Source organism: Triticum aestivum, chromosome 5A (assembly GCF_018294505.1).
Source record: "Triticum aestivum cultivar Chinese Spring chromosome 5A, IWGSC CS RefSeq v2.1, whole genome shotgun sequence".
NCBI lineage: Eukaryota > Viridiplantae > Streptophyta > Magnoliopsida > Poales > Poaceae > Triticum > Triticum aestivum.
The window spans coordinates 643,384,906-643,412,897 of NC_057806.1; the positions used below are offsets into that span (position 1 = coordinate 643,384,906).

At 47.3% G+C, this 27,992-nt stretch overlaps 1 protein-coding gene across 1 annotated transcript; it reads right to left on the reverse strand.

The window, feature by feature from the left end:
* Positions 1-901: 901 nt before the first annotated feature.
* On the reverse strand, positions 902-27,992 carry LOC123101698 (UDP-glycosyltransferase 88F5-like). The gene is made up of 4 exons (XM_044523035.1): positions 27,762-27,992; positions 27,354-27,527; positions 22,151-22,842; positions 902-1,298 (listed from the first exon to the last, which is right to left on the reverse strand). The coding sequence occupies exons 1-4, from the start codon at positions 27,990-27,992 to the stop codon at positions 902-904; spliced, it is 1,494 nt and encodes a 497-aa protein (XP_044378970.1).

Genomic DNA, 27,992 nt, shown 5'->3' on the forward strand with positions numbered 1-27,992 from the left:
GCACCTCGTACAGCTATATGGTACAGGTTCACCAAACACCAATCTTGGTTCATTCTTGCATCGGCTCAACCAGGCCACACTCAGCCCGCATCCCCCATGCAATGCAATCTGAACGTACCCAGGGAACCAAACACGGCCGTTGTTTCTTGAACCGCTGCTTAAGCCCCTCGCATAGGCCCACTCAACTGAACAATGCCCATATCTAAAAAAAAGTTGGAAGGTGCTCATGCATTTCGTTCGCTGGCAGGGCCGCTCGCATCGAACGTTTTCGTTCGCTCGAGTGGCTTCCTCCTAGCAAACGTTTCTTTCGCACTGAGGTACCTGGGGATCGAACGTCGGACCATTATTGGGTCATTTTTTATCGGAAATCCTATCTGGCAATCGTTTGCTGGGAGAGGGGTGACAAATGAACCCTTTTGATGGCAGTTTTAGTTCTAATACAAGATCAAGCGGTGGCAGTTTTAAACGAAAAAATTGCCTTCTCTGACAGAATCTATCATGTCGCACAGAAGAAACTTTCACACTCTCGCAACTAAAAATGTCAATCAAAATCGTGTAAGATATGTTTGCATGTTGAGGTGGATATTTTCATGTGCATGAATGCATGTTGTGGTAGGCCTTTTGCCATGCATGTTGCTTGATGATGTGGCATGCTTGCATGTTGAGAGAAATATATTAGTGGGGGCTAGCTATTTAGATATAGAAGATGCCACCCACTATTGACGAACGTTCGCCAGGTAAGGGGTCCTTTTTATTGAGTTGAGCAATTGCTCGGTTCCCTAAAAAAAGCAATTGCTCAACATCATGCAGCACGCGATGCAGTCGTACTACTCGATCCAAGGTCACACGTGCACACATGCAGCACCTCGCGTACGTGACGTCCGAAATCCCGACGGTGAGCTCAGCTATGGGCGGCGCTCTTCCACTGTCTCGCGAGATCCACCAGCGCGGCCCTCGACTCGCCGCTGTCGCCCACCGCCTCCTCCGCCAGCCGCATGGCCGCCCGCGTCCGCTGCCGGAACTCCCTCCCGCCGTCGGACTCGATCAGCCACCGCACCTTGGCCGCCACCTCGTCGGACTCGACCATCTTCTTGTCATACCCTTCCATGGGCACGGCCAGCCGCATCTCCTCGACGAGGAATACTCTGTTCATGCGCTGCTCCGCGTACAGCGGCCACGCCAGCATCGGCACGCCCGCCATGATAGCTTCCAGCACCGAGTTCCAGCCGCAGTGCGTTACGAAGCCGCCGACCGCTCCGTGCGCCAGCACCTGCCGCTGAGGCGCCCAGGATGTTAGACTATGTATAGCTTCTATACTTATGTACGTATTGTAACACATCCATTATATATAATGAGATAAGCCACCCCTAGAGGGTTGTGCTGGTTCCCCCAAAACTTATTGTCTTACATGGTATCACGCTAGGTTACGATCGCTTCCGCTTCCAAACCCTAATACCCGCACCGCCGCCGCAGCCGCCGCCGCCTTCACCGCCGCCATGTCGAGCGCCGCCGCCACCGGTTCCACTGCTGCGGGGTTCCTCCCGGCCTCTCTTGCGGCTCTGCTCAACCTCCCGCTCGATGACGTCGCCGTTCCGGCTCCGATCGGGACCAGGAGCATCGGCTCCGTCTACTCCACGCCGCCGGCGCCCTCGCTTGGGCGCGACCACGTGGTCCACACCGCGGCGCCGCCGTCCGCTGCGGACTCCGGGGGCGTCGTCCCGCCGCTCCTGCCGCAAGCGGATCACACCGCCCCGCTGGCGGGGTTGGCGGCGTCCACCCCGGCCGCGGGCCTTGCGGCGTCCGACCCGGCCGCGAGCTTTGCAGCGTCCGCCCTGGCTGCGGTCCCGCCTCCTCCCGCATCGGCTTCGGTGCCTCCGGCTGCCTCCATGGTGTTTGCACCCCAGGCAGCCCCCTCGATGGGATCGTCTTCGCCGCCGCCGTTTCACTTCGGTCATCTCATCACCATCAAGCTCTCCGCCGACAACTACATCTTCTGGCGTGCGCAGGTTCTCCCGCTCTTGGGGAGTCACTACCTGCTAGGCTACGTCGACGGATCGCTTCCCTGCCCACCCGCACTGGTAGACAGCGTGCACGGTCCGGTCTACAATCCGGCCCATCGCGTCTGGACGGGGTAGGACCAGGCGAACCTCTCCTCCATCCAGGGGTCGCTCTCGCCGGCAGTTGCCGGACTTGTTGTCTTCGCGAAGACGTCTCATGAGGCCTGGACCATCCTTGAGAGAACCTTTGCAGCGCAGTCCCAGGCTCGTGTCTCTGCACTCCGTCGTCAGCTTGGAGAGTGTCAGAAGCTTGACTCCACTGCCACTGAGTTCTACAACAAGGTCAAGGGCCTCGCCGACACATTGGCCTCCATTGGACAGCCCCTCACCGACTCCGAGTTCAACTTGTTTATTGTCAATGGTCTTGATGAGGAGTATGATGCCTTAGTCGAGATCATCAACGAGCGGGGCAACTCGACACCCATCCTGGCACACGAGGTTTTTGTTGGAAATATGCCCTAGAGGCAATAATAAATTGATTATTATTATATTTCCTTGTTCATGATAATCATTTATTATCCATGCTAGAATTGTATTGATAGGAAACTCAGATACATGTGTGGATACATAGACAACACCATGTCCCTAGTAAGCCTCTAGTTGACTAGCTCGTTAATCAATAGATGGTTACGGTTTCCTGACCATGGACATTGGATGTCGTTGATAACGGGATCACATCATTAGGAGAATGATGTGATGGACAAGACCCAATCCTAAGCCTAGCACAAGATCATGTAGTTCGTATGCTAAAGTTTTTCTAATGTCAAGTATCATTTCCTTAGACCATGAGATTGTGCAACTCCCGGATACCGTAGGAGTGCTTTGGGTGTGCCAAACATCACAACGTAACTGGGTGGCTATAAAGGTACACTACGGGTATCTCTGAAAGTGTCTGTTGGGTTGGCACGAATCGAGATTGGGATTTTGTCACTCCGTGTAAACGGAGAGGTATCTCTGGGCCCACTCGGTAGGACATCATCATAATGTGCACAATGTGACCAAGGGGTTGATCACGGGATGATGTGTTACGGAACGAGTAAAGAGACTTGCCGGTAACGAGATTGAACAAGGTATCGGTATACCGACGATCGAATCTCGGGCAAGTACCATACCGCTAGACAAAGGGAATTGTATACGGGATTGATTGAGTCCTTGACATCGTGGTTCATCCGATGAGATCATCGTGGAACATGTGGGAGCCAACATGGGTATCCAGATCCCGCTGTTGGTTATTGACCGGAGAACGTCTCGGTCATGTCTGCATGTCTCCTGAACCCATAGGGTCTACACACTTAAGGTTCGATGACGCTAGGGTTATAAAGGAAGCTTGTATGTGGTTACCGAATGTTGTTCGGAGTCCCGGATGAGATCCCGGACATCACGAGGAGTTCCGGAATGGTCCGGAGGTAAAGATTTATATATAGGAAGTCCTGTTTCGGCCATCGGGACAAGTTTCGGGGTCATCGGTATTGTACCAGGACCACCGGAAGGGTCCCGGGGGCCCACCGGGTGGGGCCACCTGCCCCGGGGGCCACATGGGCTGTAGGGGGGTGCGCCTTGGCCTACATGGGCCAAGGGCACCAGCCCCAAGAGGCCCATGCGCCTAGGGAACCCTAGAGGGAAGAGTCCTCAAGGGGGAAGGCACCTCCGAGGTGCCTTGGGGAGGATGGACTCCTCCCCCCCTCTTAGCCGCACCCCTTCCTTGGAGGAGGGGGCAAGGCTGCGCCTCCCCCCTCTCCCCTGCCCCTATATATAGTGGAGGGGAGGGAGGGCATCCATACCTGAGCCCTTGGCGCCTCCCTCCCTCCCATGACACCTCCTCCTCTCCTGTAGGTGCTTGGCGAAGCCCTGCAGGATTGCCACGCTCCTCCATCACCACCACGCCGTTGTGCTGCTGCTGGATGGAGTCTTCCTTAACCTCTCCCTCTCTCCTTGCTGGATCAAGGCGTGGGAGACATCGTCGAGCTGTACGTGTGTTGAACGCGGAGGTGCTGTCCGTTCGGCACTAGATCATCGGTGATTTGAATCACGACGAGTACGACTCCATCAACCCCGTTCACTTGAACGCTTCCGCTTAGCGATCTACAAGGGTATGTAGATGCACTCTCCTTCCCCTCGTTGCTAGTCTCTCCATAGATAGATCTTGGTGACACGTAGGAAAATTTTGAATTTCTGCTACGTTCCCCAACAGTGGTATCAGAGCTAGGTCTATTGCGTAGATTCTTTGCACGAGTAGAACACAAAGTAGTTGTGGGCGTCGATATTGTTCAATATGCTTGCCGTTACTAGTCTTATCTTGATTCGGCGGCATCGTGGGATGAAGCGGCCCGGACCAACCTTACACGTACGCTTACGTGAGACCGGTTCCACCGACAAACATGCACTAGTTGCATAAGGTGGCTGGCGGGTGTCTGTCTCTCCCACTTTAGTCGGATTGGATTCGATGAAAAGGGTCCTTATGAAGGGTAAATAGCAATTGGCATATCACGTTGTGGTTCATGCGTAGGTAAGAAACGTTCTTGCTAGAAACCCATAGCAGCCACGTAAAACATGCAAACAACAATTAGAGGACGTCTAACTTGTTTTTGCAGGGTATGCTATGATATGTGATATGGCCCAAAAGGATGTGATGAATGATATATGTGATGTATGAGATTGATCATGTTCTTGTAATAGGAATCACGACTTGCATGTCGATGAGTATGACAACCGGCAGGAGCCATAGGAGTTGTCTTTATTTATTTGTGACCTGCGTGTCAACTTAAACGTCATGTAATTACTTTACTTTATTGCTAACCGTTAGCCATAGTAGTAGAAGTAATAGTTGGCGAGGCAACTTCATGAAGACACGATGATGGAGATCATGGTGTCATGCCGGTGACGATGATGATCATGGAGCCCCGAAGATGGAGATCAAAAGGAGCAAAGTGATGATGGCCATATCATGTCACTATTTGATTGCATGTGATGTTTATCATGTTTATACATCTTATTTGCTTAGAACGATGGTAGTAAATAAGATGATCCCTTACAACAATTTCAAGAAGTGTTCTCCCCTAACTGTGCACCGTTGCGACAGTTCGTGTTTCGAAGCACCACGTGATGATCGGGTGTTAGATTCTAACGTTCACATACAACGGGTGTAAGACAGATTTACACACGCGAAACACTTAGGGTTAACTTGACGAGCCTAGCATGTACAGACATGGCCTCGGAACACGGAGACCGAAAGGTCGAGCATGAGTCGTATAGAAGATACGATCAACATGAAGATGTTCACCGATGATGACTAGTCCGTCTCACGTGATGATCGGACACGGCCTAGTTTGACTCGGATCATGTAATCACTTAGATGACTAGAGGGATGTCTATCTGAGTGGGAGTTCATAAGATGAACTTAATTATCCTGAACATAGTCAAAAGGTTTTTGCAAATTATGTCGTAGCTCACGCTATAGTTCTACTGTTTAGATATGTTCCTCGAGAAAGTTTAGTTGAAAGTTGATAGTAGCAATTATGCGGACAGTAGAAAGCTTATGTCCTTAATGCACTTCTCAGTGTGCTGAACCCCAAACGTCGTTTGTGGATGTTTCGAACATCGAACATACACGTTTTGATAACTACGTGATAGTTCAGTTAAATGGTTTATAATTGAGGCACCAAAGACGTTTTTGAAACATCGCGAAACATATGAGATGTTTTGAGGGCTGAAATTGGGATTTCAGGCTCGTGCCCATGTCAAGAGGTATAAGACCTCCGATGACTTTCTTAACCTGCAAACTAAGGAGAAAAGCTCAATTGTTGTGCTTGTGCTCAGATTGTCTGAGTACAACAATCGCTTGAATCGAGTGGGAGTTGATCTTCCAGATAAGACAGTGATGGTTCTCCGAAGTCATTACCACCAAGCTGCTAGAGCTTCGTGATGAACTATAATATATCAGGGACATATATGATGATCCTTGAGATACTCGCGATGTTTGACACCGCGAAAGTAGAAATCAAGAAGGAGCATCAATTGTTGATGGTTGGTGAAACCACTAGTTTCAAGAAGGGCAAGGGCAAGAAGGGATACTTCATGAAACGGCAAATCAGCTGCTGCTCTAGTGAAGAAACCCAAGGTAAAACCCAAACCCGAGACTAAGTGCTTCTGTAATAAGGGGAACAACCACTAGAGCAGAATTACCCTAGATACTTGGTAGATGAGAAGGCTGGCAAGGTCGATAGAAGTATATTGGATATACATTGTGTTAATGTGTACTTTACTAGTACTCCTAGTAGCACCAGGGTATTAGATACCGGTTCGGTTGCTAAGTGTTAGTAACTCGAAACAAAAGGCTACGGAATAAACGGAGACTAGCTAAAGGTGAGCTGACGATATGTGTTGGAAGTTTTTCCAAGCTTGATATGATCAAGCATCGCACGCTCCCTCTACCAAAGAGATTGGTGTTAAACCTAAATAATTGTTATTTGGTGTTTGCGTTGAGCATAGACATGATTGGATTACGTCTATCGCAATACGGTTATTCATTTAAGGAGAATAATGGTTACTCTGTTTATTTGAATAATACCTTCAATGGTCTTACACCTAAAATGAATGGTTTATTAAATCTCGATCGTAGTGATACACATGTTCATGCCAAAAGATAGTAATGATAGTACCACCTACTTGTGGCACTGCCACGTAAGTCATATCGGTATAAAACGCATGAAGAAGCTCCATATTGATGGATCTTTGGGCTCACTCGTTTTTGAAAAGTTTGAGACATGCGAACCATGTCTATTGGTGTATATGCATGAAGAAACTCCATGCAAATGGACCGTTTTGACTCACTTGATTTTGAATCACTTGGGACATGCAAATCATACCACATGGGCAAGATGACTGAAAAGCCTCGTTTTCAGTAAGATGGAACAAGATAGCAACTTGTTGGAAGTAATACATTTTGATGTGTATAGTCCAATGAGTGCTGAGGCATGTAGTGGATATTGTTATGTTCTTACTTCACAGATAATTTGAGTGGATGTTGAGTACATTTACTTGATGAATCATGAGTCTGAATTATTGAAAGGTTCAAGTAATTTCAGGGTGAAGTTGAAAGATCGTCGTGACAAGAGGATAAAATATCTATGAGATGATCATAGAGATGAATATCTGAATTACGAGTTTGGCACAGAATTAAGACATTGTGGAAATTGTTTCACAACTAATACAGCCCGGAACACCATAGTGTGATGGTGTGTCCGAACATCATAACTGCACCCTATTGGATATGATGCATACCATGATGTCTCTTATCGAATTACCACGATAGTTTATGGGTTAGGCGTTAAAGACAACCGCATTCACTTTAAATAGGGCACCACGTAATTCCGATGAGATGACACCGTATGAACTATGGTTTAGAGAAACCTAAGCTGTCATTTCGTAGAAGTTTGGGGCTGCGACGCTTATGTGAAAAAGTTTCAGGCTGATAAGCTCGAACCCAAAGCGGATAAATACATCTTCATAGGACAACCCAAAAACAATTGGGTATGCCTTCTATCTCAGATCCGAAAGCAATAAAGGATTGTTTCTAGAATCGGGTCCTTTCTCAAGGAAAAGTTTCTCTCGAAAGAATTGAGTAGGAGGATGGTGGAAACTTGATGAGGTTATTGAACCGTCTCTTCAACTAGTGTGTGGCAGGGCACAGGAAGTTGTTCCTGTGGCACCTACACCAATTGAAGTGGAAGCTTATGATATTGATCATGAAACTTCGGATCAAGTCACTACCAAACCTCGTGGGATGACAAGGATGCATACTACTTCAGAGTGGTACGTGATCCTGTCTTGGAAGTCATGTTGCTAGACAACAATGAACCTACGAGCTATGGAGAAGCGATGGTGGGCCCAAATTCCGACAAATGGTTAGAAGCCATAAAATCTGAGATAGGATCCATGTATGAAAACAAAGTGTAGACTTTGGCAGAACAACTCGATGGTCGTAAGGCTGTTGAGTGTAGATGGATTTTGAAAGGAAGACAGACAATGATGGTAAGTGTCACCATTGAGAAAGCTCGACTTGTCGTTAAGATGTTTTTCGACAAGTTCAAGGAGTTGACTACGATGAGACTTTCTCACTCGTAGCGATGCTAAGAGTCTGTTGGAATTATATTAGCAATTACTGCATTATTTATGAAATCTTGCAGATAGGATGTCAAAACATTGTTTCGTCGATGATTCTTGAGGAAAGGTTGTATGTGATACAACCGGAAGGTTTTGTCTATCCTGAAATATGCTAATAAGTATGCAAAGCTCCAGCAATCCTTCTGAGGACTGGAGTGAGCATCTCGGAGTTGGAATGTATGCTTTGATGATGATCAAAGATTTTGGGTGTATACAAAGTTTATGAGAAACTTGTATTTCCAAAGAAGTGAGTGGGAGCACTATAGAATTTCTGATGAGTATATGTTGTTGACATATTAATGATCAGAAATGACGTAGAATTTCTGGAAAGCATATAGGGTTATTTGGAAAGTGTTTTCAATGGAAAACCTGGATTAAGCTGCTTGAACATTGAGCATCAAGATCTATAAGGATAGATCAAAACGCTTAATAGTACTTTCAAATGAGCACATGCCTTGACGTGATCTTGAAGGTGTTCAAGATGGATCAGTCAAAGAAGGAGTTCTTGCCTAAGTTGTAAGGTATGAAGTTAAGACTTAAAGCTCGACCATGGCAGAATAGAGAGAAAGGAACGAAGGTCGTCCCCTATGCTTAAGACATAGGCTCTACAGTATGCTATGCTGTGTACCGCACCTGAAGTGTGCTTTACCATGAGTCAGTCAAGGGGTACAAGAGTGATCCAAGAATGGATCACAGGACAGCGGTCAAAGTTATCCTTAGTAACTAGTGGACTAAGGAATTTTCTCAATTATGGAGGTGGTAAAAGAGTTCATCATAAAGGGTTACGTCGATGCAAGCTTAACACCTATCCGGATAGCTCTGAGTAGAGATACCGGATACGTATAATGGAGCAACAATTTAGAATAGCTCCAAGTAGAACAGTTATTTGGAATAGCTCCAAATAGAACGTGGTAGCTGCATCTAGGAGATGACATAGAGATTTGTAAAGCACACATGGATCTGAAAGGTTCAGACCCGTTGACTATAACCTCTCTCACAAGCATAACATGATCAAACCCAGAACTCATCGAGTGTTAATCACATGGTAAATGTGAACTAGATTATTGACTCTAGTAAACTCTTTGGGTGTTAGTCACATGGGGATGTGACCTTGAGTGTTAATCACATATCGATGTGAACTAGATTATTGACTCTAGTGCAAGTGGGAGACTGTTGGAAATATGCCCTAGAGGCAATAATAAATTGATTATTATTATATTTCCTTGTTCATGATAATCGTTTATTATCCATGCTAGAATTGTATTGATAGGAAACTCAGATACATGTGTGGATACATAGACAACACCATGTCCCTAGTAAGCCTCTAGTTGACTAGCTCGTTAATCAATAGATGGTTACGGTTTCCTGACCATGGACATTGGATGTCGTTGATAACGGGATCACATCATTAGGAGAATGATGTGATGGACAAGACCCAATCCTAAGCCTAGCACAAGATCATGTAGTTCGTATGCTAAAGCTTTTCTAATGTCAAGTATCATTTCCTTAGACCATGAGATTGTGCAACTCCCGGATACCGTAGGAGTGCTTTGGGTGTGCCAAACGTCACAACGTAACTGGGTGGCTATAAAGGTACACTACGGGTATCTCTGAAAGTGTCTGTTGGGTTGGCACGAATCGAGATTGGGATTTTGTCACTCCGTGTAAACGGAGAGGTATCTCTGGGCCCACTCGGTAGGACATCATCATAATGTGCACAATGTGACCAAGGGGTTGATCACGGGATGATGTGTTACGGAACGAGTAAAGAGACTTGCCGGTAACGAGATTGAACAAGGTATCGGTATACCGACGATCGAATCTCGGGCAAGTACCATACCGCTAGACAAAGGGAATTGTATACGGGATTGATTGAGTCCTTGACATCGTGGTTCATCCGATGAGATCATCGTGGAACATGTGGGAGCCAACATGGGTATCCAGATCCCGCTGTTGGTTATTGACCGGAGAACGTCTCGGTCATGTCTGCATGTCTCCCGAACCCGTAGGGTCTACACACTTAAGGTTCGATGACGCTAGGGTTATAAAGGAAGCTTGTATGTGGTTACCGAATGTTGTTCGGAGTCCCGGATGAGATCCCGGACGTCACGAGGAGTTCCGGAATGGTCCGGAGGTAAAGATTTATATATAGGAAGTCCTGTTTCGGCCATCGGGACAAGTTTCGGGGTCATCGGTATTGTACCGGGACCACCGGAAGGGTCCCGGGGGCCCACCGGGTGGGGCCACCTGCCCCGGGGGCCACATGGGCTGTAGGGGGTGCGCCTTGGCCTACATGGGCCAAGGGCACCAGCCCCAAGAGGCCCATGCGCCTAGGGAACCCTAGAGGGAAGAGTCCTCAAGGGGGAAGGCACCTCCGAGGTGCCTTGGGGAGGATGGACTCCTCCCCCCCTCTTAGCCGCACCCCTTCCTTGGAGGAGGGGCAAGGCTGCGCCTCCCCCCTCTCCCCTGCCCCTATATATAGTGGAGGGGAGGGAGGGCATCCATACCTGAGCCCTTGGCGCCTCCCTCCCTCCCGTGACACCTCCTCCTCTCCCGTAGGTGCTTGGCGAAGCCCTGCAGGATTGCCACGCTCCTCCATCACCACCACGCCGTTGTGCTGCTGCTGGATGGAGTCTTCCTCAACCTCTCCCTCTCTCCTTGCTGGATCAAGGCGTGGGAGACATCGTCGAGCTGTACGTGTGTTGAACGCGGAGGTGCCGTCCGTTCGGCACTAGATCATCGGTGATTTGAATCACGACGAGTACGACTCCATCAACCCCGTTCACTTGAACGCTTCCGCTTAGCGATCTACAAGGGTATGTAGATGCACTCTCCTTCCCCTCGTTGCTAGTCTCTCCATAGATAGATCTTGGTGACACGTAGGAAAATTTTGAATTTCTGCTACGTTCCCCAACAGTGGCATCATGAGCTAGGTCTATTGCGTAGATTCTTTGCACGAGTAGAACACAAAGTAGTTGTGGGCGTCGATATTGTTCAATATGCTTGCCGTTACTAGTCTTATCTTGATTCGGCGGCATCGTGGGATGAAGCGGCCCGGACCAACCTTACACGTACGCTTACGTGAGACCGGTTCCACCGACAAACATGCACTAGTTGCATAAGGTGGCTGGCGGGTGTCTGTCTCTCCCACTTTAGTCGGATCGGATTCGATGAAAAGGGTCCTTATGAAGGGTAAATAGCAATTGGCATATCACGTTGTGGTTCATGCGTAGGTAAGAAACGTTCTTGCTAGAAACCCATAGCAGCCACGTAAAACATGCAAACAACAATTAGAGGACGTCTAACTTGTTTTTGCAGGGTATGCTATGTGATGTGATATGGCCAAAAGGATGTGATGAATGATATATGTGATGTATGAGATTGATCATGTTCTTGTAATAGGAATCACGACTTGCATGTCGATGAGTATGACAACCGGCAGGAGCCATAGGAGTTGTCTTTATTTATTTGTGACCTGCGTGTCAACTTAAACGTCATGTAATTACTTTACTTTATTGCTAACCGTTAGCCATAGTAGTAGAAGTAATAGTTGGCGAGGCAACTTCATGAAGACACGATGATGGAGATCATGATGATGGAGATCATGGTGTCATGCCGGTGACGATGATGATCATGGAGCCCCGAAGATGGAGATCAAAAGGAGCAAAGTGATGATGGCCATATCATGTCACTATTTGATTGCATGTGATGTTTATCATGTTTATACATCTTATTTGCTTAGAACGACGGTAGTAAATAAGATGATCCCTTACAACAATTTCAAGAAGTGTTCTCCCCTAACTATGCACCGTTGCGACAGTTCGTGTTTCGAAGCACCACGTGATGATCGGGTGTTAGATTCTAACGTTCACATACAACGGGTGTAAGACAGATTTACACACGCGAAACACTTAGGGTTAACTTGACGAGCCTAGCATGTACAGACATGGCCTCGGAACACGGAGACCGAAAGGTCGAGCATGAGTTGTATAGAAGATACGATCAACATGAAGATGTTCACCGATGATGACTAGTCCATCTCACATGATGATCGGACGCGGCCTAGTTTGACTCGGATCATGTAATCACTTAGATGACTAGAGGGATGTCTATCTGAGTGGGAGTTCATAAGATGAACTTAATTATCCTGAACATAGTCAAAAGGTTTTTGCAAATTATGTCGTAGCTCACGCTATAGTTCTACTGTTTAGATATGTTCCTCGAGAAAGTTTAGTTGAAAGTTGATAGTAGCAATTATGCGGACAGTAGAAAGCTTATGTCCTTAATGCACTTCTCAGTGTGCTGAACCCCAAACGTCGTTTGTGGATGTTTCGAACATCGAACATACACGTTTTGATAACTACGTGATAGTTCAGTTAAATGGTTTATAATTGAGGCACCAAAGACATTTTTGAAACATCGCGAAACATATGAGATGTTTTGAGGGCTGAAATTGGGATTTCAGGCTCGTGCCCATGTCAAGAGGTATAAGACCTCCGATGACTTTCTTAACCTGCAAACTAAGGAGAAAAGCTCAATTGTTGTGCTTGTGCTCAGATTGTCTGAGTACAACAATCGCTTGAATCGAGTGGGAGTTGATCTTCCAGATAAGACAGTGATGGTTCTCCGAAGTCATTACCACCAAGCTGCTAGAGCTTCGTGATGAACTATAATATATCAGGGACATATATGATGATCCTTGAGATACTCGCGATGTTTGACACCGCGAAAGTAGAAATCAAGAAGGAGCATCAATTGTTGATGGTTGGTGAAACCACTAGTTTCAAGAAGGGCAAGGGCAAGAAGGGATACTTCATGAAACGGCAAATCAGCTGCTGCTCTAGTGAAGAAACCCAAGGTAAAACCCAAACCCGAGACTAAGTGCTTCTGTAATAAGGGGAACAACCACTAGAGCAGAATTACCCTAGATACTTGGTAGATGAGAAGGCTGGCAAGGTCGATAGAAGTATATTGGATATACATTGTGTTAATGTGTACTTTACTAGTACTCCTAGTAGCACCAGGGTATTAGATACCGGTTCGGTTGCTAAGTGTTAGTAACTCGAAACAAAAGGCTACGGAATAAACGGAGACTAGCTAAAGGTGAGCTGGCGATATGTGTTGGAAGTTTTTCCAAGCTTGATATGATCAAGCATCGCACGCTCCCTCTACCAAAGAGATTGGTGTTAAACCTAAATAATTGTTATTTGGTGTTTGCGTTGAGCATAGACATGATTGGATTACGTCTATCGCAATACGGTTATTCATTTAAGGAGAATAATGGTTACTCTGTTTATTTGAATAATACCTTCAATGGTCTTACACCTAAAATGAATGGTTTATTAAATCTCGATCGTAGTGATACACATGTTCATGCCAAAAGATAGTAATGATAGTACCACCTACTTGTGGCACTGCCACGTAAGTCATATCGGTATAAAACGCATGAAGAAGCTCCATATTGATGGATCTTTGGGCTCACTCGTTTTTGAAAAGTTTGAGACATGCGAACCATGTCTATTGGTGTATATGCATGAAGAAACTCCATGCAAATGGACCGTTTTGACTCACTTGATTTTGAATCACTTGGGACATGCAAATCATACCACATGGGCAAGATGACTGAAAAGCCTCGTTTTCAGTAAGATGGAACAAGATAGCAACTTGTTGGAAGTAATACATTTTGATGTGTACAGTCCAATGAGTGCTGAGGCATGTAGTGGATATTGTTATGTTCTTACTTCACAGATAATTTGAGTGGATGTTGAGTACATTTACTTGATGAATCATGAGTCTGAATTATTGAAAGGTTCAAGTAATTTCAGGGTGAAGTTGAAAGATCGTCGTGACAAGAGGATAAAATATCTATGATATGATCATAGAGATGAATATCTGAATTACGAGTTTGGCACAGAATTAAGACATTGTGGAAATTGTTTCACAACTAATACAGCCTGGAACACCATAGTGTGATGGTGTGTCCGAACATCATAACTGCACCCTATTGGATATGATGCATACCATGATGTCTCTTATCGAATTACCACGATAGTTTATGGGTTAGGCATTAGAGACAACCGCATTCACTTTAAATAGGGCACCACGTAATTCCGATGAGATGACACCGTATGAACTATGGTTTAGAGAAACCTAAGCTGTCATTTCTTAGAAGTTTGGGGCTGCGACGCTTATGTGAAAAAGTTTCAGGCTGATAAGCTCGAACCCAAAGCGGATAAATGCATCTTCATAGGACACCCAAAACAATTGGGTATACCTCCTGTCTCAGATCCGAAAGCAATAAGGATTGTTTCTAGAATCGGGTCCTTTCTCGAGGAAAAGTTTCTCTCGAAAGAATTGAGTGGGAGGATGGTGGAGACTTGATGAGGTTATTGAACCATCTCTTCAACTAGTGTGTAGCAGGGCACAGGAAGTTGTTCCTGTGGCACCTACACCAATTGAAGTGGAAGCTTATGATATTGATCATGAAACTTCGGATCAAGTCACTACCAAACCTCGTGGGATGACAAGGATACGTACTACTTCAGAGTGGTACGTAATCCTGTCTTGGAAGTCATGTTGCTAGACAACAATGAACCTACGAGCTATGGAGAAGCGATGGTGGGCCCAAATTCCGACAAATGGTTAGAAGCCATAAAATCCGAGATAGGATCCATGTATGAAAACAAAGTGTAGACTTTGGCAGAACAACTCGATGGTCGTAAGGCTGTTGAGTGTAGATGGATTTTGAAAGGAAGACAGACAATGATGGTAAGTGTCACCATTGAGAAAGCTCGACTTGTCGTTAAGATGTTTTTCGACAAGTTCAAGGAGTTGACTACGATGAGACTTTCTCACTCGTAGCGATGCTAAGAGTCTGTTGGAATTATATTAGCAATTACTGCATTATTTATGAAATCTTGCAGATAGGATGTCAAAACATTGTTTCCTCGACGATTCTTGAGGAAAGGTTGTATGTGATACAACCGGAAGGTTTTGTCTATCCTGAAATATGCTAATAAGTATGCAAAGCTCCAGCAATCCTTCTGAGGACTGGAGTGAGCATCTCGGAGTTGGAATGTATGCTTTGATGATGATCAAAGATTTTGGGTGTATACAAAGTTTATGAGAAACTTGTATTTCCAAAGAAGTGAGTGGGAGCACTATAGAATTTCTGATGAGTATATGTTGTTGACATATTAATGATCAGAAATGACGTAGAATTTCTGGAAAGCATATAGGGTTATTTGGAAAGTGTTTTCAATGGAAAACCTGGATTAAGCTACTTGAACATTGAGCATCAAGATCTATAAGGATAGATCAAAACGCTTAATAGTACTTTCAAATGAGCACATGCCTTGACGTGATCTTGAAGGTGTTCAAGATGGATCAGTCAAAGAAGGAGTTCTTGCCTGAGTTGTAAGGTATGAAGTTAAGACTTAAAGCTCGACCATGGCAGAATAGAGAGAAAGGAACGAAGGTCGTCCCCTATGCTTAAGACATAGGCTCTACAGTATGCTATGCTGTGTACCGCACCTGAAGTGTGCTTTACCATGAGTCAGTCAAGGGGTACAAGAGTGATCCAAGAATGGATCACAGGACAGCGGTCAAAGTTATCCTTAGTAACTAGTGGACTAAGGAATTTTCTCAATTATGGAGGTGGTAAAAGAGTTCGTCGTAAAGGGTTACGTCGATGCAAGCTTAACACCTATCCGGATAGCTCTGAGTAGAGATACCGGATACGTATAATGGAGCAACAATTTAGAATAGCTCCAAGTAGAACAGTTATTTGGAATAGCTCCAAATAGAACGTGGTAGCTGCATCTAGGAGATGACATAGAGATTTGTAAAGCACACACGGATCTGAAAGGTTCAGACCCGTTGACTATAACCTCTCTCACAAGCATAACATGATCAAACCCAGAACTCATCGAGTGTTAATCACATGGTAAATGTGAACTAGATTATTGACTCTAGTAAACTCTTTGGGTGTTAGTCACATGGGGATGTGACCTTGAGTGTTAATCACATATCGATGTGAACTAGATTATTGACTCTAGTGCAAGTGGGAGACTGTTGGAAATATGCCCTAGAGGCAATAATAAATTGATTATTATTATATTTCCTTGTTCATGATAATCGTTTATTATCCATGCTAGAATTGTATTGATAGGAAACTCAGATACATGTGTGGATACATAGACAACACCATGTCCCTAGTAAGCCTCTAGTTGACTAGCTCGTTAATCAATAGATGGTTACGGTTTCCTGACCATGGACATTGGATGTCGTTGATAACGGGATCACATCATTAGGAGAATGATGTGATGGACAAGACCCAATCCTAAGCCTAGCACAAGATCATGTAGTTCGTATGCTAAAGCTTTTCTAATGTCAAGTATCATTTCCTTAGACCATGAGATTGTGCAACTCCCGGATACCGTAGGAGTGCTTTGGGTGTGCCAAACGTCACAACGTAACTGGGTGGCTATAAAGGTACACTACGGGTATCTCTGAAAGTGTCTGTTGGGTTGGCACGAATCGAGATTGGGATTTTGTCACTCCGTGTAAACGGAGAGGTATCTCTGGGCCCACTCGGTAGGACATCATCATAATGTGCACAATGTGACCAAGGGGTTGATCACGGGATGATGTGTTACGGAACGAGTAAAGAGACTTGCCGGTAACGAGATTGAACAAGGTATCGGTATACCGACGATCGAATCTCGGGCAAGTACCATACCGCTAGACAAAGGGAATTGTATACGGGATTGATTGAGTCCTTGACATCGTGGTTCATCCGATGAGATCATCGTGGAACATGTGGGAGCCAACATGGGTATCCAGATCCCGCTGTTGGTTATTGACCGGAGAACGTCTCGGTCATGTCTGCATGTCTCCCGAACCCGTAGGGTCTACACACTTAAGGTTCGATGACGCTAGGGTTATAAAGGAAGCTTGTATGTGGTTACCGAATGTTGTTCGGAGTCCCGGATGAGATCCCGGACGTCACGAGGAGTTCCGGAATGGTCCGGAGGTAAAGATTTATATATAGGAAGTCCTGTTTCGGCCATCGGGACAAGTTTCGGGGTCATCGGTATTGTACCGGGACCACCGGAAGGGTCCCGGGGGCCCACCGGGTGGGGCCACCTGCCCCGGGGGCCACATGGGCTGTAGGGGGTGCGCCTTGGCCTACATGGGCCAAGGGCACCAGCCCCAAGAGGCCCATGCGCCTAGGGAACCCTAGAAGGGAAGAGTCCTCAAGGGGGAAGGCACCTCCGAGGTGCCTTGGGGAGGATGGACTCCTCCCCCCCTCTTAGCCGCACCCCTTCCTTGGAGGAGGGGGCAAGGCTGCGCCTCCCCCCTCTCCCCTGCCCCTATATATAGTGGAGGGGAGGGAGGGCATCCATACCAGAGCCCTTGGCGCCTCCCTCCCTCCCGTGACACCTCCTCCTCTCCCGTAGGTGCTTGGCGAAGCCCTGCAGGATTGCCACGCTCCTCCATCACCACCACGCCGTTGTGCTGCTGCTGGATGGAGTCTTCCTTAACCTCTCCCTCTCTCCTTGCTGGATCAAGGCGTGGGAGACATCGTCGAGCTGTACGTGTGTTGAACGCGGAGGTGCTGTCCGTTCGGCACTAGATCATCGGTGATTTGAATCACGACGAGTACGACTCCATCAACCCCGTTCACTTGAACGCTTCCGCTTAGAGATCTACAAGGGTATGTAGATGCACTCTCCTTCCCCTCGTTGCTAGTCTCTCCATAGATAGATCTTGGTGACACGTAGGAAAATTTTGAATTTCTGCTACGTTCCCCAACAGTTTTCTCTCGGCTCCTTCTCACTGAGCAACGGGTCGAGACACGCTGCTCCAGGGGCACTGGCTCCCTCTCGGCCAACGCCGCCACCAAGGGTGGCCGCTCTTCTTCATCACCCCGGTCTCCCTTGGGGCTGCCACCGTCGCCCGCCTCGGCCCCCCACCTACTGCGACCTTACCGGGGGCTGGCGGTCCACGTGTGTGCCAGCTTTGTGGCCGCGATGGGGATTGGGCCTCCAAGTGTCATAAGCGCTTCCAGCGAAGCTTCCTTGGTCTTGGCAATGACGGCAAAGATACATGCAACAATGCCCGTCAGGTCGCCATGGCTGATCGTCCCGCGCCGCAGAAGCAACAGGGACACACTCAGTCCTACTCCATCGATCCACACTGGTACATGGACTCTGGGGCGACAGAGCATCTGACCAGCGAGATGGGGAAGCTTCACACTCGTGAACCCTATCATGGCTCCGACAAGATCCACACCGCCAATGGAGCAGGTATGCACATCTCTCATATTGGTCTAGCATCTCTTCTCACTAGACATGCCAATAGGAGTCTTCAGCTTCGCAATGTTCTTCGAGTTCCATCTGTGACCCGTAATCTTCTATCAGTTCCTAAACTCACACGTGATAATAATGTGCTTTGTGAATTTCACCCTTTTGATCTTTTTATTAAGGATCGGGGCACGAGGGACATTCTTCTTAGTGGGCGGTTGTGCCAGGGCCTCTACCGTCTGGAGCATCCTGGCGTCGCCCGTGTTTTCAGTGGAGTTCGGGTCTCTCCGTCACAGTGGCATGCTCGTCTTGGTCACCCGGCCACACCTATTGTCCGTCATATTTTGCGTCGTCATGAGCTTCCTAGTTTGTCTAGTAATAAAGATGTAGCAGTGTGTGATGCTTGTCAGCAGGGGAAGAGTCATCAACTTCCTTTTTCGGAGTCCAGTCGTGAGGTGAAACATCCTTTAGAACTTGTGTTTTCAGATGTATGGGGTCCTGCTCAGACTTCTGTCAGTGGTCATAATTACTATATTAGTTTCGTTGATGCTTATAGTCGCTTTACCTGGCTTTACCTTATTAAACGCAAATCTGGTGTGTTTGATATTTTTGTTCAGTTTCAAAAACATGTTGAACGTCTTCTCAAGCTCAAAATTGTTCATGTCCAGTCGGACTGGGGGGGGCGAGTATCGCAACCTCAACTCCTTCTTTCAGTCGCTTGGGATAGCTCATCGTTTAGCATGTCCACATACACATCAGCAGAATGGTTCAGTCGAACGTAAGCATCGTCATGTTGTTGAAGCTGGTCTTACTCTTTTGGCCCATGCATCTGTTCCGTTTCGGTTTTGGAGTGATGCTTTCACCACTGCATGCTTTCTCATCAACCGTACTCCCACTCGTGTTTTAAACATGAAGACTCCCATTGAGGTTCTCCTTAATGAACAACCTGATTATACATTTTTCAAGGTATTTGGGTGTGCTTGCTGGCCGCATCTTCGTCCATATAATAAGCGCAAGCTTGAGTTTCGTTCTAAGAAGTGTGTTTTTCTTGGCTATAGCTCTCTTCATAAAGGTTACAAATCTCATGTCCCCTAATCGTGTCTATATATCTCGGACGTCGTGTTGATGAGATGTTTTCCCTTGCCAAACTTCCTGTGTCCACTGTCGAACCACCATCTCTGCATTCATCCTCTGTTGCTTCTGACCAATTTGATGATGTTGCATACTCTCCTTTGCTGTTACCTAACCATGGTGCAGGAACCGGACGTGGGTTCGTTTGGAGCTGTTGGAGGATTCACCATCATCATCGCCGCCTTCTGATGGGCACGTCGATCGCCCTATGTTGCATGGCATCGATTCGCGTGCCCATGCATGGTCACCCGAAGAGCCCGTCGCGCCGAGCATCTCCACTGCTCGGTCCGCTACGCCAGCGACCGCCGAGTCTCCAGCGGCTCGGCCCTCTTCGCCAGCGGCCGCCGAGTCTTTAGCGGCTCGGCCTGTCACGCCGTCTTCGCCCGCGGCTCGGCCCATCACGCCGTCTTCGCCTGCAGCTCGGGTCCGCGACGCCGTCCTCAAGTCGCCTTCATCCGCGGATCGGCCCGCGACACCGGCCGCGCCATGGCCCACTATGCCGGGCTCGCCATCGGCCCGGTCTGTGACGCCGGCGTCGCCAGCTGCTTCGTCTGCTCTGCCGGTTTCGCCGGTGGGCCGGCCTTCTTCGCCGACCGAGCCCGAGGCTACTGTGTCTGGATCCTCGTCACCGGCTGACTCGTCAACGTCACCGTCCTCCAGCCCGTTGCAGGCTGCTCCGTCGACCTCGGTGGTTCCTGTGTCCCGACCACATACACGCAGTCGCAGTGGCATTTTCAAACCTAAGGAACGTAAGGATGGTACGGTTGCTTGGTTGGCTGCTTGTTTGGCTGCTGCTGTTGCGGATCCATCTTCTGAGCCTCGCTCATATCAGGCTGCCCTGCGCATTCCACATTGGCGCGAGGCTATGGAGCAAGAGTTTCATGCTCTCCTTCGTAACAAGACATGGACTCTCGTTCCTCCATCACCACGGGTAAATGTTATTGACTCAAAATGGGTATTCAAAGTGAAGAAGCATTCGGATGGATCTATTGAGCGTTACAAAGCGCGACTTGTTGCTCGCGGTTTTCGGCAGCGCCATGGTCTTGACTATGAGGACACCTTCAGTCCTGTCGTCAAGCCTACCACTATTCGGCTTCTTCTCTCCATTGCTGTTTCTCGTGGTTGGTCACTTCATCAACTTGATGTGCAGAATGCTTTTCTACATGGATTTTTTGAGGAAGAGGTTTATATGAAACAGCCGCCTGGTTTCTCTGATCCTGATCGTCCTGACTATATTTGTCGTCTCTCCAAAGCACTATATGGTTTGAAGCAAGCTCCTCGTGCCTGGCATGCCCGCCTTGCCTCTGCCCTTCGTGCTCATGGGTTTGTGCCGTCCACTGCTGACACTTCATTATTTCTTCTACAGAAGCCAGAAGTCACTATGTATCTTTTGGTATATGTCGATGATATTATCCTTGTCAGCTCTTCTCAGTATGCTGCTGATGCTCTTGTCTGCTCTCTTGGTGCTGATTTTGCGGTCAAAGATCTTGGGAAGCTTCACTACTTTCTTGGAGTTGAGGTCACTTCTCGTGCTACTGGTCTTGTCCTTACGCAGAAGAAGTACTCCTTGGAGTTGTTACAAAGAGCGGGCATGCTGAAGTGCAAACCGACCACCACACCCATGTCGTCTACCGACAAGATAACAGCTGTTGATGGTGAGCTTTTGTCTCCTGCGGATGCCACAGAGTACAGGAGCATTGTTGGTGGACTTCAGTACTTGACGATCACGAGACCAGATATCTTTTATGCTGTTAACAGGGTTTGTCAGTATCTTCAGGCTCCCAGAGATACTCATTGGGCTGCTGTTAAACGCATTCTTCGTTATGTTCAGTTCACCCTAACATTTGGTATGCATATTCGGCCGACTTCCTCTCGGGTCCTTTCGGCCTTCTCTGATGCAGATTGGGCTGGTAGCCCAGATGACAGGCGATCCACGGGGGGTTATGCAGTATTCTTTGGCCCTAATTTGATCGCCTGGAGTGCTCGGAAACAGGCTACTGTGTCACGTAGCAGTACTGAAGCTGAGTACAAGGCTGTGGCTAATGCTACTGCAGAGATTATTTGGGTGCAGTCTTTGCTTCAGGAGTTGGGTTTGTCTCAACCACAGCCTCATATTCTTTGGTGTGATAACATCGGTGCTACATACCTTTCTGCAAATCCAGTATTTCATGCCCGAACGAAACACATTGAAGTTGACTATCACTTTGTACGGGAACGTGTTTCACAGAAGCAACTCCAGATCAAGTTTATCTCATCTAAGGATCAACTTGCAGACATCTTCACTAAGCCTTTACCTCTGCCACAGTTTGAGGCTTGTAGGCGCAATCTTACCCTTCTCAGTTCTTTAGAAAGTGGCTAAGATTGAGGGAGGGTGTTAGACTATGTATAGCTTCTGTACTTATGTACGTATTATAACACATCCATTATATATAATGAGATAAGCCACCCCTAGAGGGTTGTGCTGGTTCCCCCAAAACTTATTGTCTTACACACGACATGACCACCAGCCCCCTGTCCTTGGTCCGCTGCAGGAAGCCTTCCGGGAACAGCTCGTCGATGTCGCCGTCGTCGTCTCCGTCGGCCGGCGGCCGGCGCTCGGCGCCGGGCGGGGGCGGGCGCCGCACGACCCACAGGAACCGCTGCCCGCTTGTTTCCAGGCCCGCCGCTATCTCCTTGACCTGCTCCGCGCTGAAGCGGCCCATGCTGCCGAAGCAGAGGAACACCACGCTGGCGTCGGGCTGGCCGTCGAGCCACGCGAGGCACTCGTGGCGCTTTGACGCCCCGGTCTCCTCGCCGTGCTTCATCAGCGGCCCCACGCAGTACAGCGGCGGCGTCGGCCGGCACTGCGGATTGCAGAGGCCTGCCACGATGGCGTCGGCGGCGGCCGGCTCTAGGGACCGGCAGCCGTTGACGAGGACGCCCATGGAGTCGCACATCCTTAGGCCCAAGTCCACGAAGTGCCTGTTGCTCAAGCTCTCGCGATCTTGGATGGCCCCGGCGAGGTGATCCGCCGGTATGGGCGGCAGTCCCGGGGCGTGCACGGGGTCGCCGCCCATGTCCCCGAAGCCGAGGGTGGTCCGCTCGTCGATGACCGGGTGGTAGAGCCCGAACGCGACGCTGCCGATGCAGGTGGTGAAGAAGAAGTAGGTGGGCACGCCGAGCTCGGCGCCGACGTCGAGCGCGGTCTGGGATACACCTACGCATACATGTTCGGCACATGCTGCGCTACTCTCTCATCCATTATTGCCATCGTCACCCTCGCTCTCTGTCGTCCTCGTTCCTATCGCCCCCACCCAGGTACCCACCCTCACCTCCAAGGCTCCAACGAAGGGAACGCCGGCGGGGAAGGAGCGGGACAGATCCGGCACAGGTATGTGTGCGGCCAGATCTGGAGGGGGGCGCCGGTAGCATGAAGATGCAGGTGGGGCGGAGGGGGAAGGTGCCGGATTCGTCAGCGGGGACAACGTCATCTATGGCTCGAGCTCTAACCTTGCGATTCTTAGTGTTTTTTTAAGCGTGGGTGCTGTGATTTCGTTTCTTGGATTTTTAAGCATGGTGCTGTGATTTCGATTCTTGTTTCTTTAATACTCCGATCTTGTATGGCTCTGGATACACTAGTATGTGGTTAGCTTTTCATGGCCATGATTTTTTTCTTTATTTCTGTGATGTCCAATTTTCTTGAGAAAATCAATGTCAGTTGTGATCATCAATGAGTACTTTTGCTGGTCTTTGATTTTTGTTGAGGTGTCCCCTTTTGATCTTCACTCCAGTTACAGAAAAATGTTCATAAACCAGTGAGATTTTGTGATGTCTTGAGGAATCCATTTAACTTTGATAATCGATGCTTCATCCTGCTGGAACTTAGTAATGGTTTTGATGGTTTGTTCTTGATGTGCCAATCTAAGGCTAATAATTACTTCATTTGAGTAGGGTAAAGTTTGAATTCGTACCACTGATTGCAAAGATCTGAGTGGGAAAGAATGTTGTACTATTTTGATTCATGTAACTCTGTTGACATTTTTCTGAAGAACACCTCATGAAGGGTGTTAGTGCCTTTCTGTGCAATTAAACAAAAAGAAAAGTTTAGCTAGTTTCCCGTGATTAATATGTTTATTTCGGTGGATAACTAAGCTGGCTGAAGAAATAAATTTCCCCATTGCCAAGTCCTTGTAAATTAAATTAGCTATAATTAGCAGAACTGTCGGCAGGTGTGCCTTCATTGGTTTGGATTTGGACAATTAGCTGATTACCTTTTGATTGATGTGTTATATCTAGCATGATGCTATAACAAATGTGTTTTAGTTTTTGCTTCTGCAGTATAGTTATGGCATATCCTAGTCAGATTGTCAATGCGTTTTTCTTCATTCTCTGGAAACACTGGGGTTGTTTCTCACGCAAATGTGTTTATGTGATTATTCTCAGATTGCTAATAGGAACTCCAAAAGGAGATGGAGCTTAATCCCTACAACATACGTCGACAAGAGAGATGACTCAGTGATTAACCCATCTGGCTGGTTAACCGCATCCGTACATGAAGATGCAATCTGTTCTTTGTGTTCTTGAGCAGCTTTGGGAGGAGGAGGAATTAGCAAGGATGAGCGGCAGTGGCAATATGCTTGCGTGAGTGAGATGCCATGTGGTTTCGTAAGTGAGCACTAGGCATGTCTGATGTAAAAAGGGTGTTGATTAAAGAGACCATAGTGCTTTAACATAATCTTGGCACAAATTACCTATCCTGGAATTTGTCCGTGGTGGTGCTGAGGAATAAAATGTCACCACTTGTTCATTAACATTCACAAAATATGTTGATTGTTGGATGTTACACTGTCTGAGCATGATGGTTGGATCCCAAGTAACAAAATTGGGTGCTAATGATGGTTGGATCCCAAGTAACAAAATTAGGTGCTAGTGTATAGAGTTCATCCACGTGGGCGTCAAAACTAATGGTGAAGTGTAGCACCTGACAGGATTCCTTCAACTGTTTTTTTTGAAGGGCCAGTGCGCTTGACAGAGAGAGAGAGAGAGAGGTTGCTGGCAGCACATGCAAGTGTATACAATACAATGGAACATTGTCAGGGCTGGTCCAAGTGCTAGATTCCCTAGCTAAAGCAGCCTCCTTTCTGCATCAATACACGCTGCAGTGCAGCGATACGAGGGGATAACGCGCTAGAATACCGGGAAAGCTCGAATCCCCATAGAACGCCAACAATCAGGATAAAGGCCTACCTGATGCTCGGCCGTCATTGACATTTTTCGCGGACTTTCAGTCTTTCACGGACCAGGCTACATGCCTTGCTGTCTTGCTTGATGGGCCGCCCAAGTAGTGCACTTCTTGAATGGCGCGCGAGTGTAGCTCTTTTACCGGTTTGCTAAAAATAATAATCTGTTTTACCAGTTTTTCTTTTTCCATTTGTGTAATGTAACATCTTTGCTTTTCTTTTAAACACATGATAGACGCATACGCTCATGCATGCATCCCTATAAACGCACACATTATCCCTACGAGCACATTCGTGAGATTGAGTCAGCACATCATCTTGAAATTGACAAAGTCAACACATGAGTCTCCTTATTCAACGGGAACGTCACTCCCAATGAACGAACATCACCAAAAACTCTGAAATAAAACTAGGAAAATACGAGCACCAACGTCAAGTGTCGGACTTGAACCCTGATGTGCTGGTTCCACCACAAATAAACTAACCATCTGAGCTAGGCTTAGTTCGCCTTTTTTGTTTTTCTGGTTTATTCTTCCTCCTTACAATTATATATTATCTATACATGAAATTTTTTTGATGCATGCACGTTTCTAAAATTCATAAATATTGGTAACTATTTGTAAAATCCAAAAAATAAACTCTCTGTTTTTTTACAAAAAATATGACAATTTTTATAAACATTCTCTTGCGATATTTTTAAAATTTAAAACATTAGCCTTTTTCCAGAGCAAGGATTTACCCTTTTTTTACTCAGAACGAACAATGTTGTTTTTTCCCAATAGCACACAAGCACACACTAGTTGGCCAGCCCATTGCTGCGATCCTTGTGCGTTATGCTGACAACTTGTCGTTATAAGCGTATAACTGGAGCACCCCTCCTATTTGCCGCTTTATGCTGACAACTTATGATGTATGGAAACATGTTGGGGGTTGCGGATGCCTGGTAAGGTTAAACACTTTATGCCGCGCTTGGAATCGGTGTATTTAAATACACTGGTATTTTATCTACAGGTGCAATTTACAGTGCTAGTAGCCATTTCCGCCTGCAAATGAAACGACGGCCGGAGGCGTGTATTGTTTACAAGTGTAACTGCTGTGCGAAACGACAATCCAAACATCCCCTTATATGTAAGATTCTCAGGGGTGTGTTATCAAGATCCGGCTTGCCTGCTCCCTTCTCATGCTTCCATCCAAGCTCCCACTTCATCCTACGGCTGTTTTTTTTCTCTTTTTTTTTAATCTAATCATCTCCCCTCTAATTTTAAGGGAGTGAGGTCAAGCCTTATTTTGTTCCAATCAAATCATGCCATGTATGCGGGAGCATGGATGGGCGTACGCCGGAAGAGCAGGCAAGTCTCGTCCGTATTACCATGCTTTAATTGAAACATTAGCAGGGAGACACATACCGACGGCGGCTCAATGCCCAATCTTTCGCATAGGTATGGAACATTCCTAACATTGCTTATTCACATTTCGCAGGGCCTTAGATGTTCAGACTCAACTTGGGTCGAGAGAAGTGACGGGGCCATGACCCGGGGTGGCTAACCAATCCAGACCAAGTGAAGATATGGGCCAATGACTAGGGCCCAGCAACGAGCGAAACCGCCTTGGTCGAAATGGGCCCATACCAGTTTTTCTTTTTCTGTTTGTGTACCGGTTTTCCTTAGGTTTTTTACGTTTTCATATTTTTTCATGGTTTATTCTTCCTTCCACATGAAATTTTTAATGCATCCACATTTCTAAAAATTCATGAACATTTTACAAAATTGGAGAATATTTATAAAACCAAAAAATATATTCTGCAATTTAAAAAAAACATGACCATTTTTATGTGCATAAACATTATTTTGCAATAATATGCGTTTAATATATAGACATTAGTTTTTGCAAAGCGGATCTGCGTGTTAATATTGAAACGGCCCAGATATTCAATAAACTGACAATGAAGATGATTAACGACAAAAAATTCTGCACCAACCAAATCGGATGAGGCATTGACATGACATATCGGAGTGCACTGAGTAGGTAGGAGTTCACCTACACGTACGTACATTTATGTTGATGAAGACATGGCATGACTAGATCTGTGTACCCATGCACGCCAGACAACACAGGAGGCAGTGAGCGTGGTCGAGATCCCATGACGGGGTACATAGCACACGGTCATTATGGACCAGGGTCGGGTTGTCCTGCTCATTGGACCAAGTGTAGCGCCGTCCATGGAGGTAGATGTCGTGGAGACCATGATCCGAGATAAAACGTCGGAATCTGTTCATCGTGCGCCTATTAGTGCGGTCATTGCTTTTGTCACTGGCCGAGGCAATCATGTTAAAATCACCATCCAAAAGCCAAGGCCCGGCCATAGTAGATCGGAGCTGTTGAAGCTCGGTAAGGAAAGCCAGCTTAGCATCATCCCCTTGGGGGCCATAAACGCCAGTGATCCATCAGTGGGCGCCACCAGCGGTGGCGGTAACTACGGCAGAGACGTGGTGATCTCCAATGGACGGGTTCGACAGGGCGACCCGATCACTATTCCACGCTAAGATGATGCCGCCGCGCGTGCCCTCCGCGGGCAACCAGAAGAATTTGTCAAAGGCAGGGCCGAGGGTCTCGCAAACAAGCACCGACGAGACCAAAGCGAGTTTAGATTCCTGGAGACAAACAATACAGGGGGAGGCCGAGGCAATAACAGGCCGGACAGCCGCGCGCTTGGCCGCATTATTGAGCCCGCGCACGTTCCAGAAAATAACTCTAAGGTTGTCTTCCATAAGAAAAGATGGGGGGGGGGGGGGGCTGGAAGGCGACAATGGGCGTCGCACTCATGCCGCAGAAGGGCATGGCAGGGGGTGAGGCGAAAGGATGCCATCGAGGACGGACTGGGGCACCTGCCATCCATAGAATTCGGCGAACACGCGAACCACATCCACAGCTAGGGGATGCTCGAATAGCTTGTTGTACTTGACCATGACCTCGTCAGAGAGTGGCTCGTCGTCCTTGGTGAGACCCAAGCAAAGGAGGAGTACACGCTTGGCCTTGGATTCCGAATCAAGACCCCGGTCAGCCTTGGCAATGCGCGTGCTCCGACGGGGGGTGAAGTTGTGGGGGAGAGTGGCCAT